Genomic DNA, 19,812 nt, shown 5'->3' on the forward strand with positions numbered 1-19,812 from the left:
AGGGCCTTTCTGGATATGTGTGCACCTTTTTAGATAGGATGAATTCCCAAAGCAAAGTCTTGGAGGAAGGTCAGCTTGACTTATTATGGTCTGGCTGCCCCTTCCTTTCTGACTCAGGTCTCTCTGCTCATGTGGGAGCTGGGGTCTATCTGACCCTGAGGATGGGAAGTATGTGACCTCTTGATTTTTGCCCAAACAGAGCTTAGCCTCTCTCTTCCCCTGCAATTACCATTATTTAACATGTCTGCAGAAGACAAATTCCAATTATTTGCCTTGTACCTGTTTTTATTTCTATCTTGAAGTATAGACAGGTGGCTGGTTTTAAGTGTCTATCCTGGAGTCCACCTATCTCCTGCCTCAAGAACTATAAATGAGATGCTACTTGTAAATGTCTATCCTGGAGGCCGTCTATCTCCTGACTCAGTTCCATATACCAACCACAGTGTGCACATGCCAACCCCAAACCCCCAATCCATCCTTCCCCCTGACCTGTCCCCTCCAGTAACCATGTTTGATTTCAAGTTAAGGGAGTTTGGGATATTTGGGGGGCATGAGCAACCCATCTCCACACACGGCCCTGCAATAAACATTTCTCTGCTCCAAACTCTGACTTTTCGGTTTATTTGGCCTCACTGCTTCTGGTACAGGAACTTGAGCTAACACCTTAAAGCAAACCAAAACTAACTGGGTCATCTTATTTGGTTTGGCCCTCTGAAGAAACCTGGATGACCTACAAAAATAAATTTCTCTGTAATTTTTGCAACTAATGCCTGCCAATATGTCACAACCTTTGGAATGTAATAATCATATCAAAATGCAGATTTGTTATTTTTGTATGTTTTTTCCTTTATTTATTTTTAACTTGATTAACTATACTTTCTGATGCTCACCTTCCTCTATTCTTTCTACTCTATGTGTCCTTTTGACAATATTAAAACTCAGCAAATGTGTTCTAGATTCAGATCATTACAGTCTGGCTTCTCCCCTCATACCGGCCTGGCAGGACACCATGCGTGTGATGGCCCCAAGACAGGGTAAGAATACTTCTGGCACTCCTGGACCCTCCCTCTGATGTGTAAATTCCTCCCCCCTATTCACCCCAATCAGGATCACCAAAGTCCTTCCAACGAATTGTGCGTGTGCGCGCGTGCATGCGCGTGCCCCTCACAGGGCATGCCGAAGTTCCCGGACCTGGGATCCAAACCCAGCCACTGCAGCAACCCGAGCCACTACAGTGACAATACTGTATCCTTAAACATGCTGAGCCACGAGGGAAATGCCTTATGAATTTTCAAATATCAGAAAACTGGCCAGGAGTTCCCGTTATGACTCAGTGGGTCAAGTACCCCATATTGCCTCTGTGAAGATACAGGTTCCATCCCAGGCCTCTCAGTGGTTGAGGCAAACTACTGCATAGGTCAGAGATATACGGCTGGGATCAGGCGTTTGGGAGGCTGCTGCCCCATAGGTCTAGCGGAACTTCCATATGCAGCAAGATAAGGAAGAGGGGAGGGAGGGAGAGAAAGAGGAAGGAAGGAAGGAAGGAAGGAGGGAGGGAGGGAGGGAGGGAGGGAGGAAGGAAGGAAGGAAGGAAGGAAGGAAGGAAGGAAGGAAGGAAGGAAGGAAGGAAAAGAAAGAGAGGAAGGAATGAAGGAAAAAGAATGAGAAAGAAGAGAGAGAAGGTACGAAGAAAGGCAGAAAAACGTCCAGCTGAAAACTATTATCTTGACCATGGGAGTCCCTGGTCTGCAGTCAGGGGTTCTGGGAAACTAGATGGGGAAAATAACCTTTATTTTTCTCTATCGGCTAGCTGAACTGCAGCCATTTTTCCAGTGATGAACGGAGGTAGCGAAGCTCCGTGGAGTTAGCAGAATCTGTGCCTCGGTCCCCAACAGAAACAGGTATTTTCGAATCACATGACCGTTGTCGCAGACATCGCCCGACTTTTCAAATGGCTGTAACGTTAACTTCACCTCAGTGATCTCATTTCGTGTGGTAGTAATTGCTTTACTTCACAATTATCAAATGATGGGAAGGGGGTGTTTTTCTTCCGAAGCCCAGCAGAGGGGGCCATCGAGGAACGGTGGGCGGGCCCCCAGGCCGCCTAAGAACCTCAGCGGGAACCCGGCGAGAGCCAGAGCTTCAGCTTGAGGCTAGAACGAGGAGTCGCAGAAGGGGCGGCTCGGGGGGCGCTGAGCGCTCCCCGCTCGGGACCGGGCGAGGGACGCGTGCTGTGGTCGGACGGCGGCCGGCGTTGGCAACAGGCCACTGGCCCCACAGCTGAAGACGGACTCCGCGGGCACTTGCGCCCTGGGGCTGCGCATGAGGCTGGCGACCAGGGGGCCGCCGAGCCCCGGGAGCTTCTGGGGCCGGCCGTCGCCGCCGCCACCGCTGCTGGTGTTGCTGCTCTTGGGGCTGGTGCTGGAGGGCGCGGCAGGTAACCTGGAGGAAAGGCTGAGGGGCCGGGGGCGGATACCCCAGCCGAGAGCGGAGGAGGGGTGCAAGGGAGAGATCGGCCAAGAATTTGGAGGCCACTTCAAGGTTTTTGGGGGGAGGCTGGTGAATTGGAGAGCTGAACCAAGACTGAAGGGGTCGTTGAGCCTCGGGTTAGACAGAGGCTCTGCCGCCTCCCATTGCAGCCCATTGACAGAGTAAGCGGCCTTGCAAGGTGAGGACCCCAGGGGCCAGTGGGCCTGTGCCACCATCACCACCACCACCACCCCACCCCCCGCCACCTGCGACCTAGCCGACGCCACAGCTTCCTGCTGGAAGGCCTTAGGGAAGCTACGTGGAGGTGGGAATCTGAACGCATCCTCCATGCCTCCTGCCTTCTAGCTCGGCCTGGCAACTGCCCATCGGTCGCTATAAGTCTTTCTGGTCCCTTGGCAAGGTTCTCTCGGGTTGCCTGGGCGACCCTTTGGATGGAGGGTGAGGAGGTGCTTCGAGGGTTTCTCTGACATGACTCAGAATTTCCATTCTTTGTCAATTTCCGTTCTGCATTCAAAACAGCTGGGCCTTACTTCCGGGATTCTCAACAGCTCCCACGAGTCACCGCCCACCCTGACAGCACAGATCACTGAAAGTTTATTAGCACAGGCGGGGAGGTGTCCACCATTACTGCAATAATAATAGCTGATGTCCTTTATTCCAGGCTCTGTTCTAAGGGCTGCACGTACCAGAAGACATTTCGGTTCTCAACTTCCAAGGTTTACCATTTACAGATGTGAAATAGGGCCTAGAGAGGACGCTAGGTGGCAGCACTGGGCCTTTTTTGTGCTTGGGCCGGGTCTTGGAGTGTTTTTAATAACAAAATGAAAAATATAGGATTCCAAAGGAACCCAATTATGTTTTTATAAAGCTATTAAAATTTAAATAGAAATACAAAACTTTTAAAAGGAAATGTGAGTTTTCGATGTGTAATATATATGCGCTTCTAAGTTAACACATTAAATAATGGGCTTAAATAGTAAGAATTCCCTAGAATTTGGAAGTAGTGGGGGGAAAGCATATTTCCAGGTGTTTGCAACAACTTTTCATGCGATTTGAAAACATCTGTGGCTTCTATCTGGGACCAAAAGCACAAGTTCTGCTAATCCTGCTGAGCTTTTTGCTCCATTCACCATGGGAGAAAGGCCAAACTTCAGCTAGAGGTTAGACATCAGCTCCAACTTGAGGCTCCTGAACCCAATAGGATGCACTTACAGGAGGATTCAATCCTCACCTCCTCATGGGAAACACTTAAAGGAGAAGCACCCTGGATGTCTGGGCAGGAGATTGGTAGCAGAGAGTGGGGCCAGGGATGGGGAAATGTTTGGCTAATGTCCCTAGAATAAGAACACCAGGGGGGTGGGCCACTGTGTCTCTGGGCCAAGACTGTGTAACCAGTCCTGGTTTTTAGGTTGACATGGCCCTTAGGGATCCTTCTTACAGCTTCCTGCTGGGATGATACAGGGGCACACAGGTGATTCCAGCTGTTCATGGCAGGGATGGTCATGGGTATATGTGCATAAGTCCTATGACCTTGTGAGGGGAATGGTCAGGGGCAGGTCTCCAAGCCAAGGAGGTGGGAAGGAATGGAGAGATAACCTTGGTGTGTGCCAAACTATAGGAGAGAGGTGGCACATGGAGGGGAGGTAGCGAGGCATTTCCAGCAGGCCCCCTCATAAATGTTATGGATGCCAGGCTTTCCATGCTGGAGGTGGGAATGAGAAAGTGGCTTTCAAGGGGCAGATACCATGAGTGCTGCAGAAGTAAGTTCTAAACCTCATAGCACCTTATGACAAGCATTCAATTATTATCCCCATGATAAAGATAGGGAAACTGATGGAGTTCCCGCTGTAAGTGCAGTGGGTTTAGGATACAGTGTTGTCTCTGTGGCAAAATGGGTTTGATCCCCGGCCAGGCACAGTGGGTTAAGGATCAGCATTGCTGCAGCTGAGGTTATAGATCACAGCTGCAGCTCAGATTTGATCCCTAACCTATAAACTTCCATATGCCATGGGTGTGGCCAAAAAAAAAAAAAAAAGATAGGGAAACTGAGGCTCAGAGAGGTTAGCTGGCTACCCATGGTTGCACAAAGTCACATGGCTGGTTAGAATTTGGATCCCAGCAGGCTGGCTCTGGAGCCACAATGCCTTGGGCAAAAGCTAAGGCAGGGAGTCCTGACCAGGGGAGAGGAGAAGGCAGAACTAATCGGTGGCCCTTGGTTGTTAGAGACAGATTAAGCACAGATAGATGATTTGCTGGTTACTATAGCAAAGCTGGAGTTGGGGGCTGGGGGTTGGTGGTGAGAGCAGGGTGAGGGGTGTATTCTTGGGTATCTGGCCTTGGCACCCGGCTAGATGTACTACTGGCATCCAGACAGGAGCAGCATCAAGGGCAGGCTAGGGGAGGGACTGCAGAGGTAAATCCTATGGAACATCAAGGGCCCTGACTCCTGAGACTACGTCTGGTCTCCCTCTACCCCTTTCCTCCTTCTAAGGTGACTCTGCAGGCCCTTCTTACTCTGCCTCCCCCTTCCTGCCATTCCAGGCTCATCTAAGCCAGGGATTCAGGGTCCCCTCCAGGCGACTATAGCCATACCCTTTCCCTGGCCCAGACCTTAGCCTTGAACTCCAGCCCTTAGGACCTGCCCCAGTTTGGCCTCTTCCCACTTTCCTAAGGGGAAACAGGTATGGAGAGGCAATCTAGCCCTTTTTCCTCCCAGACTTATCTCTTACATTTGCAGTCATTCCTTGACCTTGGTTTTCCTGAACTCATCCTTCTCCTTTTAACTCCAGGCATTTTCCTGTGCTATTGCTTTTGCCTAGAGCAGTTCTCAAACTTTAGAATCAACTCAGAATCACCCAAAGAGCTTCTGCCCTCCTCTCCACCCCTAGAGCTTCAGATTCAATAGGGCTGGGGTGGGGCCTGAGAATTTGCATTTCCAACAAGTTTCCAGGTAAAGCTCCTGCCACAGGTTCTGGAACTACACTAGACTCACTAGCCCAGAATGGTCTTCCCACCTCACCCACCCCATTGCCTGGCAACTCACAGCTGGTGCAATCTCCTCCAGGTTTCAGCCTACGAGACACCTGGACTCAGCACCCTCTTGCCCCAGGGTTCTCCCAGCACGTAGTACCTTCTGCACCCAACACTTGCAACCCCTCTCAGTTTACTGGACCTGCTTGTTTAACTGCTCAATTGTCTCCCTCCCTCCAGATCTGAGCTCCCTGGGAGCTATGTCTTTCTCTCTGTCCCCACACACACCCATACTGGCTAAGTACCTGGCTTGTAGGTGCTCAATAGGTGCTTGTTTGTGCAATGAGTAATGTCGCAAGGGGAGAGATCAGGGCCAGTACAGATCAGCGGGTGAGCAGGGCAGGGACAGGTAGAGCCAGAAGTGCTTGGGCTCTCCTCTTGGCAGCACATGAGCATCACCTGAGAGGTTTCCAATGTCTGCCAGTGTCCAGTCCTCTCTTAACCCCAAACCAACTAAATACATGTCAATGGCAGGATTGTCAAAGCTGCTGTGTGATGTTGAGCAGAGATGAAGGCAACCCAGCCCTGGCTTCCCTCCTCTCTAAGTGGGAACAATCAAGATATACCTCACAGGAATATGGTGAAAACACCATGAATCAAATCTTATAAAGCTCAGGAACCATACCTTGCACTGAGGCCCAGAACTCAGCCCTGTTGGCTTTGTTCCTGCATGCTGGGGAGGCTTCTGGTCACTCCTTAGGCAAGGCCCTCATGTCTCTCTTCCCTTCCAACATGTCTCTCATTGTCATTCCATACCATCTCTTCCAGCAGACAGGAGGATGTATAAGATATTTATGCCTTGAGATTCATACCTCCCTCTTCTATTCCCTCTCTTGCAGAGAGTCCCTGGGGGTTGCCCTTGGTGGCCGATGGCCCAGCTTCCATGGCAAAGGTGGTGATGGCAGAACTGGCAGACCTGAAGTTGGAAAAGAAACCATGGCCTAGAGGTAAGACCCTGCCACCCTATTGAAGACGGGGTAGGATGGTGGAGGCCAGGAGCCCCCAGCCTGCAAGAGATGATGTTGCAGTCTGGAATCTGGTGGACTGTCTTAGGGTGGTGAAACTCTGCCAGGGTGCCTTAGGGGCTAGAACCTGGCTCCTCACTCCAGCATCTTTCCCCACCTTGCCCCCTACTCCAGCCCTCTCCTTCCCATGTCCACCTCCCTTCAGAATAGGAAAGGACTAAGAAGAGGATGTCTCCATGCCTATACTTCTTCCTTATATTCATGGATCTCATTGAATGCTTCAGCCCTGTGGAGTAGGTCAGTTACTTGCACCCACTTACAGATGAGGAAACCAAGGCCTGGAGCTGTGAAATAATTTCTTCAAGGCCACAAAGCTAGGAACTGGAGGTGCTACATGGATTGTAGGGGAGCTGGGACAGATGCAAAAAAAATGTCTCCTGGTGGAGTAGTAGGAAAGGGGCTGGGCTCCTCCCTCGCCTACCACAGTCCGGGGAAGAAGGAAACTGGGCTTAAGAGGGTTGGGGGGATGCTCAGGACTGTTCCTTGTTAAGGGCTGGCCATGTGACCCAGTGACCAGGAAGTGGCCAGGGGAGGGGGATGGAGGGGTGCTGATTACATAGACAGGCCCTGAAGCAACAATGGGAATGTACTACCTTCCTTAGTCCATTTCATAGCAGGAACAGATCCCCCTGAATACCTGCCATGTGGCCCCCACATTCTCCTGCCATGGTCCCACAGTGCCTGGCACCCATCCCAGCCTGGCAGGGGGTATAATCTCCAAAGCCAAGGAGGTGGCCTCCCTCTGCTTCTTTTTGCTTCACTCTGGGCTGGAGCCCAAGGCATGATGATGCCTCCTGGGTCCAGTTAGCAGGGGGGAGTCCAGGCCCAGCTGAGACTTCTCCTGGGGAAAAGAGGGGAATGGGTATTGTGTGAGCCCCTGCAGAGAGAAGTGGGATTTTCAGGGAGGGAAGGATGGCAGCCCTTTCCCTGGGTACATGGAAGGCAATAACTGGAAGTCAGCTGAGGGGGCCACAATCATGAACTTGTCCTAAAAATGGATCCCTGACTCCCAGGGTGGATACCAGATACCAGAATGTAGGCCATGGGCAGAGCAGATGCCAGGAACCAAGCCCTCATGGCAGGGTGAGCTAGACCAGAGGTCTATATCCAGACCATTCCAGACACCATCTGGACAAGCCTAGGGAGGATTTGGAATTCAACCCCTTTTTTCCCCTCTACATCTACTACACTGAATCGTACCACAATTTCATTTTTCTCCTGTGTTTTTGCTTCAGCCTATGAACACCTCCAAGCGCACTCCTGTCTCAGGACCTTTGCACTAGCTTTCCCCTCTGCAGACCTGGAATGCTCTCTTCCAGATCTTTCTGTGGCTGGCTCCTTTAGGTCTTTACTCAAGAGTTTCCTTTCTGGGGCGGCCTCCCCTGCCATTCTATCTAAAATTTTAAACTCCTCCCCTAACATTTTGTATTTCTCTGCTTTGTCTTTTTCCCTCAGCACGTCTCACTCTCCACCCTATCATGTATTTTATGCATATATCTTCCTGATCCTACATTCATGTAAGCTTCCCAAGAGCAGGCACCTGGGGTTCTTTGAGTTATCCCAGCATCCCCAAGTCCTTGGAGAGGGCCAGACAGTAGGTGCTCAGAAAGTACTTGCTGTGTGGGCAGCAGGGTGGGCCCTGCTGGGCCATATGGTCTAGGCTGCCAGGATGAGCAGAACTTAGCCCTCTTAAAATGTACCCAGGGTGATGTCTTGGGAGGGCAGAGAATGGAGAGAGGCCATGGGGAGAGGCTTCTCATGTGTCCCCAGCCACACAATGTCAGCTAGAAGTGTGTTCAGTAAAGGACCAGTACACGCTAGGGGGGCACCTGGAGAATCTAGGTGAGTGACTAGTGTGAGCTTCACAGGTGACTTTGCTTTCCTGTGGCTCAGTTTCCCCATCTGTCATAGATATATAGAATAGTACTTGCCTGATAAAGTTGTTATGAGGGTAAACTGGCCCACATCTTATAAAATGCTCAGGACAGAGCCAGCACCTAAGTGCTTTAAGAATGTTTTGTAAATTAAAAAAAATTTTTTTGATAGACTTTCCTTCATTTTAATCAAAAATAACTGGCAATTGGAGTTCCCGTCGTGGCACAGTGGTTAACGAATCCGACTAGGAACAATGAGGTTGCGGATTCGATCCCTGGCCTTGCTCAGTGGGTTAATGATCCGGCGTTGCTGTGAGCTGTGGTGTAGGTCACAGACGTGGCTCGGATCCCTGCGTTGCTGTGGCTCTGGCATAGGCTGGCAGCTACAGCTCTGATTAGACCCCTAGCCTGGGAACCTCCATATGCCGCAGGAGCGGCCCAAGAAATGGCAAAAAGACAAAAAACAATAAAATAACTGGCAATTCAAGGCAGAGATGGGAGGGAGTAGGATGGACTGGGAATTTGGGGTTAATAGATACAAACTATTACATTTAGAATGGGTAAGCAATGAGGTCCTGCTGTTTTGCACAGAGAACCATATCCAGTCTCTTGGGATAGACCATGATGGCAGATAATATAAGAAAAAGAGTGTGTGTGTGTGTGTGTGTGTGTGTGTGTACATATATATATATATATGGCTGGGTCACTTTGCTGTACAGAAGAAATTGTCACAACATTGTAAATCAACTATACTTTAACAACAACAACAAAAAACTGGCCATTCAAGCAACTAACATTAATAAATAGTAATGTTATATAATAAGCAAGGTTGTGTACCTGCCCTAACAGAACAACCAGGTATGTGTTGTTCCCTTTCCTGCTAGGCCCAACCTTAGCATGACTTGCTCTTTCTGGCATTTTCCATACCTGGGGAAGAGCACATAAGCCCCTTTCAGACTCTTTGCTTTGGTGTTGGGAGCCCCAGGGTCCCTGGGCCCTACTTCTGTGTACCTCCAGCCTCAGCATAGCTTTCAGAGATCAGAGATGTCCTTGATCCCAGATTGTGCATCCCTTTCCTGTCCTTCCCTGTCCTCTCTCCCTCCGTCTCTCCCTCTCTCTTTCCCTCCCTCTCTCTCTCACGGAAGCAACACCATGACCTTCAGGGCTCACAGGTTTGAACTGGCCACCAAACTCACAGGACCTAAAGGGCTGGAGTCTAATACTGTGTATATTTTTTTTCCTATAGCTGCTGTAACAGCTAACCACAACTTGGTGGTTTAAAACAACACACATTTATTCTCTTATGGTTCTGGAGGTCAGAATTCCAAAACTGGTCTCACTGAGCTGAAATCAACATGTCAGCAAGGGAGTTCCTGTTGTGGCTCAGTGGCTTCTTAACGTAGTGTCTGTGAGGATGCAGGTTCGATCCTGGCCTCACTCAGTGGATTAATGATCTGGTATTGCTGCAAGCTGCAGTGTAGGTCTCAGAGTCAGCTCAGATTTGGCGTGGCTGTGGCTGTGGCTGGCAACTGCCACTTCAATTCAACTCCTAGCATGGGAACTCCCATATGACTCTGCTGCAGCCCTCAAAAGGAAAAAAAGAAAAAAAGGATGTCAGCAAGCCTAGCTCCTGCAAGAAGCTATATAAGAAAGAATCTGTTTCTTTGCCTTTTCTACCTTCTAGAGCTACATTTCTTGCCTTGTGGTACCTTCTTGCATCTTGCCGTGCTCCATCTTCACATCACCTTCTCCTCTGACAATCATATAATCTGCCTCCCTTTTCTTTCTTTTTTTTTTTTCTTCTTTTTTTTTTTTTTAAAGGCCATACCCCTGGTATATGAAATTCCCAGGCTAGGGGCTGAATCAGAGCTGCAGCTGTCAGCCTGCACCACAGCTGCTGCAACACAGGATCTGAGCCCCATCTGTGACCTATGCTGCACCTTGCAGCAATTCCAGATCCTTAACCCACTGGGCGAGGCCAGGGATTAAACCCGCATCCTCATGGATACTAGTCAGGTTTCTAAGCCACAATGGGAACTCTGTGCCTCCCTTTTCTAAGGACACAATTCATGATAATCTTTCTATTCAAGATCCTTAATCTGCAAAACTCCTGTTTTATAGTATAGGCGGTATATAAGGTAACACTCAGAGGTTGCAGAGATATCTTAGGGGGCCATTATTCAGCCCACCACACTCTGCTTCCTTAGCTGTAGAGAGGGAGACAGGACAGGAAGCTCCATTTTCATGGCTTTCCCACCACTCAGGAGGCCCAGCAGCTACCCAAAGTTTCTTTTGCCTTCCCTCACTTCCAGGGCAGGTGGAGCTGCTACAGATTGGAGACACAGAGAAACCAAAGCCTCTGTTTTCCTGAATGTCTCAGTGCCTCTTCACAGCTGCCAGCACAGGAGTACCCAACACTGATCTGAACTCAGTGGTTTGCAAGGAAACAGCACGGTGAGACAGACTCCAGTCATTCCCTAGGAGGCTCATACCAGTCCAGGAGAGATGTTAACCTTTCACTCAAACACTCTTGACATTGACCCCTCTTGCCTTTCATGAGGGGTTTCTCCAGCCATGAGATGAGAGCACCTCACTCCTCAGCTTAGAAAAAGGCAGCAACTTCTGGGGAGAGAATCTGGGCTTCCCTCTTTCTAGTGCACACCTTTGAGTGTTACACTCAGCCTCACCTGATCAGGGGCTCAGTTTCCTGATCTATAAAATGGGACCAATCACACTGACCTCTGCAGTTTATTGTAAGGATCAACTGAGATAGCGTATGAGGAACAGTTAAACCAGTGCAGTCACACAGCAGTCACCCCCCCCAAAATGGCAGCTGTGATTATTGGCTCTGCCATTCATGTTCTTGTTTTTTGTCCAGTTCAACAAATGCCAGAAGTAAGTTCTCACTGTATGCCAGCCATGCGTCTAGGCCCTGGGGAAACAGCAGTGACACAATCAATGCATTGCCCACCCTCATGTAGTTCACAGTTTCATAGGGGGCACAGGACACTAATAAGACCCCTCTGGGGACAGCTGGCTGAAATCAGGACTCCTGGAAGAAGGGACACCTGATGGCAACCTAAGGTATGGGGAGACTGGCTGAGAGAAGACAAAGCAGAGTACCTGGGGGCAGAAGAAACAGCAGGTGCAGAGGGCCTGGGTAGAGTTTGGTGTGACCAGAAGTAACAAAGAGATAGTAAAAAGAGAGCTTTGAATGTGGAGATGTGTTTGATACCTTCTTTCACATTTGAATATTCAATCATTGAGCACCTACTGTGTGCCAGAAGCTGTTCTAGGTGCTGGGAAAACAGAATAGTTCATACAGGAATCCCTGCCCTAGAGGAGGTGATATTAAATAGACCGCTAACAAGAGACACAGGTAAAGTACATATTCTCTAGGAAGTGTAATGCTCTGCAGAAAAATAACAGATAGAAGTGTTAGAGGATAAGATCTTCTGAGCAAAAACTTTTTAAAAATTAGGTAAGGGAGAAGGTCTCTTATGGCATGGAGGGTTGAGGATCCAGCATCGTCACTGCAGTGGCTTGGGTCGCTGCTATGGCACAGGTTTGATCCCTGGCCCAGAACTTCCACATGCCATGAGTACAGACAAAAAAAAAAAATTAATTAGGCAAGGAAGTAACCCAGTGATATCTTTGAGACATGTCGGCTGAGTTTTTTCAGATATAGCATTTTTGATTATAGCTTGAGGCAGGACTGGCTGCTAAATAGATTTCATCTCCAGCACCAAGTTGAATCCATAAATTGGTGCTTTTGGAGCCATGGTAGAGAGGCAGCATTTGGACTCAAAGAGAAAAGAGATTGACTAGCAATGTCTGCTGTGGGAGCAGGAGGGAATGGGGAATGGAGCCAAGATGCCATCAGCTTGAAATCAATGGTTCAAGCTAAGAAGGATGGCCAACATTTCAGGGCATGTCGGGGAAATGATAAATTCCACATAAATTAAACTTCCAAACAACAAACTTTTTAAAAATCACACTATTTTTTGAGTTCCTGCTGTGGTTGTAGGGGGATAAGGATCCAGCATTGCCACAACTGTAGCATAGGTTGCAGCTTTGGCTAGGTTCTGATCCCTGGCCCAGGAACTCCCATGTGCTTCAGGGGTGGCCATAGAAAAATTGTTTTAAGTTAAACTTAAAACAATTTTTTTTTAAATTACATCCTTTTTAATTGTGAAATGGGAAGCCAGACAATCACACCTACTACTAAAGATGAGTATAGTGTAAATACTCCCTGAGTGAGCAGCTGAGAAACTTTCTAGGAATAAAGTCCATAAGCCTTAAAGCATGAACTTTGGCCTCAGTGTTTGACTAATTGTTTATACATTTAAACCCTTTGGATGTTAGAGAATAAAATCTATATTTTTTTTAACTGAAATTCCCAATTCTTGCTCTTGCTGATAACGAATTCTCTGGGTAAATTTCCACTGCTCACCCCACCCCACACACCAACCCTCAGTGCAGATCCTGGTAGTGCATGTGCACTTAAAACCAGTTTGTGTTTCCACAGGGACGCACTCCCTCCGCTACCACTACCTGGCCCTATCAGAGCCAGGGCCAGGCCTCCCTCAGTTTCTGGCTGTAGGCTACGTGGACGACCAGGTCTTCATCCGGTATGATAGTCGTCGAGGCAAAGCGGAACCACAGGCCCCATGGATGGCTCACATGGATGCCCAGTACTGGGAGAAGGAGACTAAGAAGCAGAGGATCTGGGCGAAGGTGCAGCAGGTGGAGATGTGGACAGTGATGGGCTACTACAACCAGAGCAGTGGTACGTTGGGCAGTCTCTTGCTGCCCCCATTCTCCTTCCTCTAACCCTCCAGGCACCCATGCCTGTCTGCCTGGGGATGGAGACCCCTCTACCAAGGGTGTAGGGCATGCTTCTGATGCTTGGCTCTTCTTAGTCTCCTTCTTCCATAGCCAAGCAGGGGCCTCGAGGCCTTCAGAATCAGTTGTGGCTTCAGCAACCAGTCCATAGGCCAGTGAAGCAAGCAGCCCCAGGAGCTGGGCAATGATGATCCCCCTTCCCTGTGCCTCATCCCTCGGGCCCTCAGATGCCTTCTCAGCCTCCCCATCTAAACAACAGCAGGCTTCGAGTTCCCATCATGGCGCAGCAGAAATGAATCTGACTAGGAACCATGAGGTCTCAGGTTCAATCCCTGGCCTTGCTCAGTGGGTTAAGGTTCTCGTGTTGCCATGAGCTGTGGTGTAGATCACAGATGCGGCTCGGATCTGACGTTGCTGTGGCTGTGGTATAGGCTGGCAGCTGTAGCTCTGATTAGACCCCTGGCCTGGGAACCTCCATATGCCATGGGTGAGGCCCTAAAAAGCAAACAAAACAAAACAAAAAAACAATAGCAAGCTCATGCCCACTGCTGGGGCTGCTGCTAAGCTAGTAGAGCATGACTGGTTCAAACAGCACCCTCCTGCTCTGGGCCCAAACACCCAAATGACCAGACTAAAAGTCTCAGGTTCCTAGATGCCTCAGAAAGAGTAGATGTAAAGGAGTGAGACAGGGAATGATGTGCCTCAGCCCTGGGCTCCCAGCATAAGCATAGCATCACTTAGTCCCACCATTTAAGGACATTTTACACCCACACGTAGTGTAGGATATAAAACAAGGATGTCAGGAGTTCCCATTGTGGCTCAGCAGGGTAAGAACTGGACATAGTTTCCATGAGGATGAGGGTTCATATCCCTGGCCTCACTCGGTGGGTTAAGTATCTCACCGTAGGTTGCAGATGCGGCTCAGCCCAATGTTGCCATAGCTAGGATGTAGACCACAGCCGCAACTCTACTTGGACCCCTAGCCCAGAAACTTCCACATACTGCAGGTGCAACCTTAAAAACAAAATAAATAAATAAAATAAGGATGTGATTAATTTTGAACTCGAGTGTTCCTTCCACATAAGAGGCCCAGCAGGTTTCTCAGCCCAGGCTGCTTATGAAAATTACTTGGGAGAATTTTTTTTCTTTTTGGTGGCATCCACAGCATGTGGAAATTTCCAGGCCAGGGATCAAATGTGAGCTGCATCTGCAACACCATATCTTTAACCCACTGTGGCACTGTGGGAGAATTTCTTAAAAGGCTAACATCCTGTTCCTCTACCCCTTGGAGGCCATTATGGATGGTGGGCCTCTCCTTGGCTCTTAGGGATTCAGCCCTCCAGCCCACACTAACCATGGCCTTCTGACCTGTACACACAGGCATGCACAGCACTCAGCGCATGTTTGGCTGTGAGATCCAGGAGGACGGCCACTCCACTGGCTTCTGGCAGTTTGGCTTCGATGGCCAGGACCACCTGTCACTGGACCTGGAAACTCTGAGCTGGGTGTCAGCTGAGCCTGTGGCCGTACGGACCAAGCGCTGGTGGGAGACAGAGCGCTGCTATGCAGAGTATGACAAGGCCTACGTGGAAGGTGTCTGCCTTACCTCCCTACGCAAATACCTGGAGCTGGGAGGCCAGAGATTCAGCCGGAGAGGTAAGGCCCAGCCTTCCGTAATGCAAACTGGCACCATGCTCCCATTCTCTAGAGCCATCCAATTTGACAGAGAAGCCTTTGAGGGATAAGAAAGTAGGCTGTCTCCTCCTAGTTCAGATAAGCCCACTGGGACCCAGAAAGATGACTAACTAGCCAACAGCTCCCTCCTGCAGAGCAAGAAGAAAGCCTAGACCTCAAGCCCTCACTTCAGGTAAGGTGGAGCGGGGAGCTCTAGAGTCTCCCTTGTCCTATTGCGGTCTTAGAGAATAAACCCCCCTCATTCTGGCTTCAATTTTTTTTTCATCTACAGAGTGAATGGGTTAAACCAGGTGGCTCATCAAATCCTTTGGGGGTTTAACAATCTGTGGTTCTGCTCCTTGTGAAACAGACCCCAGGCCTCAGAGGACAGCATCCCCCACCACTCCCTGGACCACAGGGATTGCCAGAGAAGCTGAGGCCCTCTGTCCCTCTCCTCCCTCACACGTGTTATGCTCAACATGCTCCCCAGAGTCCAGGTGCATCGTGAACTTCTCCTGAGCCCAACCAGTAGAGCTGGAGACACAAGGGCTGGGATGGACACTAGGGAACATGGAGGTGCTGAGGGTGAAAGCCTCACAGGCTGTGATAGTTAGGGAGATTGCCAGGGTGCGGCCAATCTGAATACCCAGCATGCCAGGGATGTCTGGTGATTGAGTGGTGGGATATGAATCAGCTGAGGTAATGGGGAAGATATCCCTCAAATGGAGGACAGGACAGATAACATCAGGAGTGGAAGATGTGATAATGAGAGCAGAGCAGGGGAGTTCAGAGCTCAGGTGCTGAAGCCTAGCCTCCAGATACATATCTAGGATTTGCTGGCTGTGTGACCCTGGGCAAATTACTTACCCTCTCTGTGCCTCAGTTTCCTCCTCAGTATAATGAAGATGGTAATAATTGCTGCAGCCTCCCCAAAGCACCATATTACTGTGTATTAAACAAATAGTGTAGATCACTCTTTCAAGCACAAGGTGTTGTCCTATGTCCTTCACCTGGTAGATTAGTTGTGATTCTCCATAGAAACAGAACAAGATACATAGAGAAAGTCTTTTTAAGGAATTGGCTTATGTGACTATGGAGGCTGAGAAGTTCCAAGGTCTGCATTCAGCAAGGTGGAGACCCAGGAGAGACCCAGTCTAAGTCCAAAGGCCTGAGAACCAATGGTGTAGTTTCAGTCCAAATGCTGGAAAGCTCAGGACCCAAGAAGAATCAGTGTTTCAGTTTGTGTCTGAAGGTAGGAAAAGAGCAATGTTTCAGCTCAGCAGTCAGGCAAGAAATGCTCCCTATTATCCAGCCTTTTTTTTCCTATTCAGATCTTCAGCTGAGGGGATGGGCCCGCCCACACCGGGAACAAACAGCAGTCTGCTTTACCAAGTCCACTGATTCAAATGTTAATCCCACCCAGAAACACCCTCACACACATAACCAGAAATATGTCTGACCAAATGTTTTGGCACCCCCTGGCCTGGTGAAGTTGACACATATAATGAACCATTACACCTGGATTATATCATTTGGGACTTGAACTTTGAGAGGAAGAGATGGTGGATCCCCATTAGGCTCCAACTGATGGCAGAGGGTTGTTGACAGGAGTCATATCTCCCTTGTGGAAATTCCAGGACAGGGCCCCTTTGGAACTCTTGGCAATGGTTTGTCCCTGCCTACAAAGGTAACTGGGTGCCTTCCCTGGAGAGAGTCCCTGTCCCCATTTCCTTGTCCTTCACCCTGGAAGACGCTGAAGGTGCCCAGGATGAAGCATGAGCAATGGGCAGAGAGCAGCCACTCACCAGCCTCCTCCCTCCACCTCTCCCTGCAGAGCCACCCACAGTGCGGGTGACAAAGCACACGGCCCAGGATGGGGGCACCACACTGAGGTGCTGGGCCCTGGGCTTCTATCCACAAGACATCTCGCTGAGCTGGTGGCTGGGTGAAAAGGAGCTGACCTCCAAGACTGAGTATGTGGAGACACGCCCCAGTGGCGATGGCACCTATCAGACATGGTTGGCCACGCAGGTGCCAGCTGGGGAAGAGATCCAGTACACCTGCCACGTGCAACACTCCAGCCTGAATCACACACTCACTGTGACCTGGGGTAAGGAGCTGGGCTTGGCCAGGAAGGGGGTGGCAGAAGGTCCCAGGACACCCAGAGAAGGTCCTATGATCTGTGGGGTGCCCCTTTTATCTGTCTTTCTTAGAATCACCCTCATCGTCTGGACTTATTGCCATGATTATCTCCCCCATCCTGGTCTTGCTGGTGGTTTGTGTTGTGATCTTGATCAAGTGCCTTCAAGGTAGGTAGATAATAAACAAGAGTAGGATGCCCCCTGGCTGATCCAGCCTTGTAGGGAAGAATGCTGTACTCCCATCCCTGCAGCTAGAACTGTTCCCTCCTGGGGAGCAGCAACTACTGCTGAGGTCCTGCCCCGCCACCCCACAATTGCATGCCACCCTGAGGACCCCATGGATCCTACAGTCAGGGGAGATCAGTGGGCCTAACTTTGGAAAGGGCCAGAGGGTAAGAAGAAGGAAGGCGGGGACCCAGGGCTCCACCTCTGCTCACCACTCATCTTGTCTCTTGTTTCCCCCCCCAGAAACCAGGAGTAAGGAAGCAAGCCCCAGGTGATTGTGGGATGGGCTGGTTGGGGAGAGGAAGCCCCAGGTGTTCCCAAGCATGACCAAGATGCCTTAGAACTCAGGATGTAGGCAAGAAATGGGGTGGGTTCTTTCTCTGGCCTCAGCCCCCTGCCCCATCCCACCATCCTGGAGCAGGCAGAGAATGTAGAGAGCACGCCAGGGAGCCACTACCTGGGTTCGGGGGACAGGGACTAGGGAGCCAACTGAGAGCACCCCCTTCCTTTCTTCCTGCAGGTGGAGAGGACCCTTATAATTGCCAAAGCCCAACGAGAACAGAGCCTACTCAACTCATCTGATAACAGAAGTTCACTGTCACAAATTAAGGTGCTTGGGGGCATGAAGTCCCACTGCACTGGCTCACTGGTGTGATCTGACTGCAAGGGGCCCACTCTGCCCCCAAAACGATCCCTCCTCACTCCCTTCAGCCTTGTTACAAGAAGTCTGTGCCACTAAGATGGCTTTGAAGTCCTTTTAGAAGTCTAATCCTGTTTGGGGTAGGGGGGTGGTTGGGGAGGAGAGCAGTAGTAATTCCTCATATTGTTTTACACTTGACAATTTTGCAAAATGATTTCATGTTAAGTGTAAATCCCACTAGAGCCTCTCAGACACCCCTGTGAGTTTGGCAAAGTTATTCTCTGTTCTCATGTCCACTTCCCCAACATGAAAACTAAGGGTCTGGGCAGTCAGGGAAGAACCAGAACAGTAGTAATAAAGCTACAAGGGCAGCCTCCTGCATGCATCAGCTAGCATCAGGAAGAAATGGCTGGATGCCTGCCTCTTTTATAAGTGTGTTTGTATGTACATATGATATCCATTTTTGTAAAAAGTAGAGTGTTAGGGTGTGAGGGGGCTATGAGGGTGAGAGAGGGTGGGTATATGTACACACGAGGGTGAATGGGTGTGTATGTGTGAGGGCAAGGGGGTGTATGGGGTATGTGTCAGGGTGAGGGTATGTGTAGTATGTGGGTGTCCTTATGTATTTGAGGAGAAGCTCAGAGGGACAGGGGCTTAGGGGCCTCTTAGTCCCAGGCAGCTGAAGGATGGGAAACAACACAGGCCGTATTTCCCATATTACCTGTCCTTTTGAATGGTTTGAACATTTACAGTAAGCACATGTTACTTTTAAAATGAGGGGAAGACCTCTTTTTACTGTGTCCTATGGAAATGTCTCCTCAGTGAACAAGACACTCCCTGGGACTACACACTGGTTGATTCTGCCAGCAGCTCCAGTCTCATGGCCATTTGAGGTGCTAGGGGCCGGGACTCCAGAGCCCTAGCAAGCAGAGGAAGCACTCCACTGTCATAAAGGACACAAGGCCAGACCTTTCCCAGGGGACCCTCTGCCTCCCCTTAAGTGGACATGAAAAGTGTGACAGAACCTCCTGTGGGGACTTCTGAAACCTCCATGTCTGCAGCCCTGGGAGGCCCTTGGCCCCAAGATGTGAATGACTGGTGATACTAGAAAAAGATTCAGCCTGCCCTGGTGGCCTGCAGGACCTCAGCAATGAGATCATAATTATCAGATTGTACTTAAAATGTATCTTAAATGTCAATCTTTCTCAGTGATATTGTCATGTTCCGTATTCACTGTACTAACCACATAAGCAGTGTTCTAAGCACTTTACTGTAAGCTATTTAATATTCATAGTACATTTGTGCAGAATTAATAATCCTGTGCTACAGATGAGGAAACTGAGGCCCAGGGTCCCACAGCTGGTTCATGCCAGAGCTGGGATGTGAGGCCAGGCAGTCTGGCTGCATGCTGGGCACCTCACCAATGTACCAAAAGCCTCAATGAAAACCATGCTGTGCTGTAAATGGGCAAGTAAGTACAGGTCTGCAATCCCTTATCTGCAATTCTGAAATCCAGAAAAAAAAACTCTCAAAGTCAGAAGTTTCTTCCAAGCTTTGTCATCAAATCCTGACCGGGGGGAAGGGCAGGAGAAAAAAAATTCCTGAAGTGAAGTGAGGCTATTTATACTCTGTTTACTTCTTGTGTGCCTTTTTGCAGTTTTCCACAGAAATATTAGTTTGGGAAATCATGGAGTGTCATCCCAGACCTCTCTAAGTAGTGTTATGTGATATCCAGCATCTACAGTACCTTCCTAAAGCCAAAAGAATTCTAAATTCTGAAATACATCTGGCCCTAAGGGTTTCGGGTAAGGGATTGTGGACCTGTATTAATAAGGTTTTCTAATAAATGTTTTATTTTTACAGTTGTC

The 19,812-nt window shown here is 49.4% G+C and overlaps 1 protein-coding gene across 5 annotated transcripts; it reads left to right on the forward strand.

Annotated features, from left to right (window-relative positions):
• The first annotated feature begins 1,838 nt into the window (after positions 1-1,838).
• Positions 1,839-19,804, forward strand: LOC125125420 (H-2 class I histocompatibility antigen, Q10 alpha chain-like). 5 transcript variants are annotated; one of them, XR_007134418.1, is made up of 9 exons: positions 2,093-2,437; positions 6,360-6,467; positions 12,948-13,208; positions 14,645-14,920; positions 16,773-17,048; positions 17,152-17,247; positions 17,548-17,575; positions 17,825-17,914; positions 18,767-19,804. XR_007134418.1 is itself a non-coding variant. In XM_047776412.1 (8 exons), the coding sequence occupies exons 1-8, from the start codon at positions 2,323-2,325 to the stop codon at positions 17,841-17,843; spliced, it is 1,179 nt and encodes a 392-aa protein (XP_047632368.1). In that variant the 5' UTR covers positions 2,093-2,322; the 3' UTR covers positions 17,844-19,804. The 5 variants fall into 5 exon arrangements, 4 of the variants coding, with proteins under 4 accessions (XP_047632369.1, XP_047632368.1, XP_047632366.1 ...); XM_047776412.1 differs by having other exon boundaries at positions 17,825-19,804; XM_047776410.1 differs by lacking the exon at positions 17,548-17,575.
• The last annotated feature ends 8 nt before the right edge of the window (positions 19,805-19,812 follow it).

The sequence above is a fragment of the Phacochoerus africanus genome, chromosome 4 (assembly GCF_016906955.1).
Source record: "Phacochoerus africanus isolate WHEZ1 chromosome 4, ROS_Pafr_v1, whole genome shotgun sequence".
In the NCBI taxonomy this organism is placed as follows: domain Eukaryota; kingdom Metazoa; phylum Chordata; class Mammalia; order Artiodactyla; family Suidae; genus Phacochoerus; species Phacochoerus africanus.

What these genes read in the sequence shown, in the direction of transcription:
- LOC125125420 (XM_047776409.1), top strand. Translation starts at nt 2,323, where the DNA reads ATGAGGCTGGCGACCAGGGGGCCGCCGAGCCCCGGGAGCTTCTGGGGC. An exon ending in AAAGAAACCATGGCCTAGAG is followed by an intron (nt 6,468 to 12,947) that starts GTAAGACCCTGC and finishes GTGTTTCCACAG; the next exon opens with GGACGCACTCCCTCCGCTAC. An exon ending in CTTGATCAAGTGCCTTCAAG is followed by an intron (nt 17,248 to 17,824) that starts GTAGGTAGATAA and finishes TTCTTCCTGCAG; the next exon opens with GTGGAGAGGACCCTTATAAT.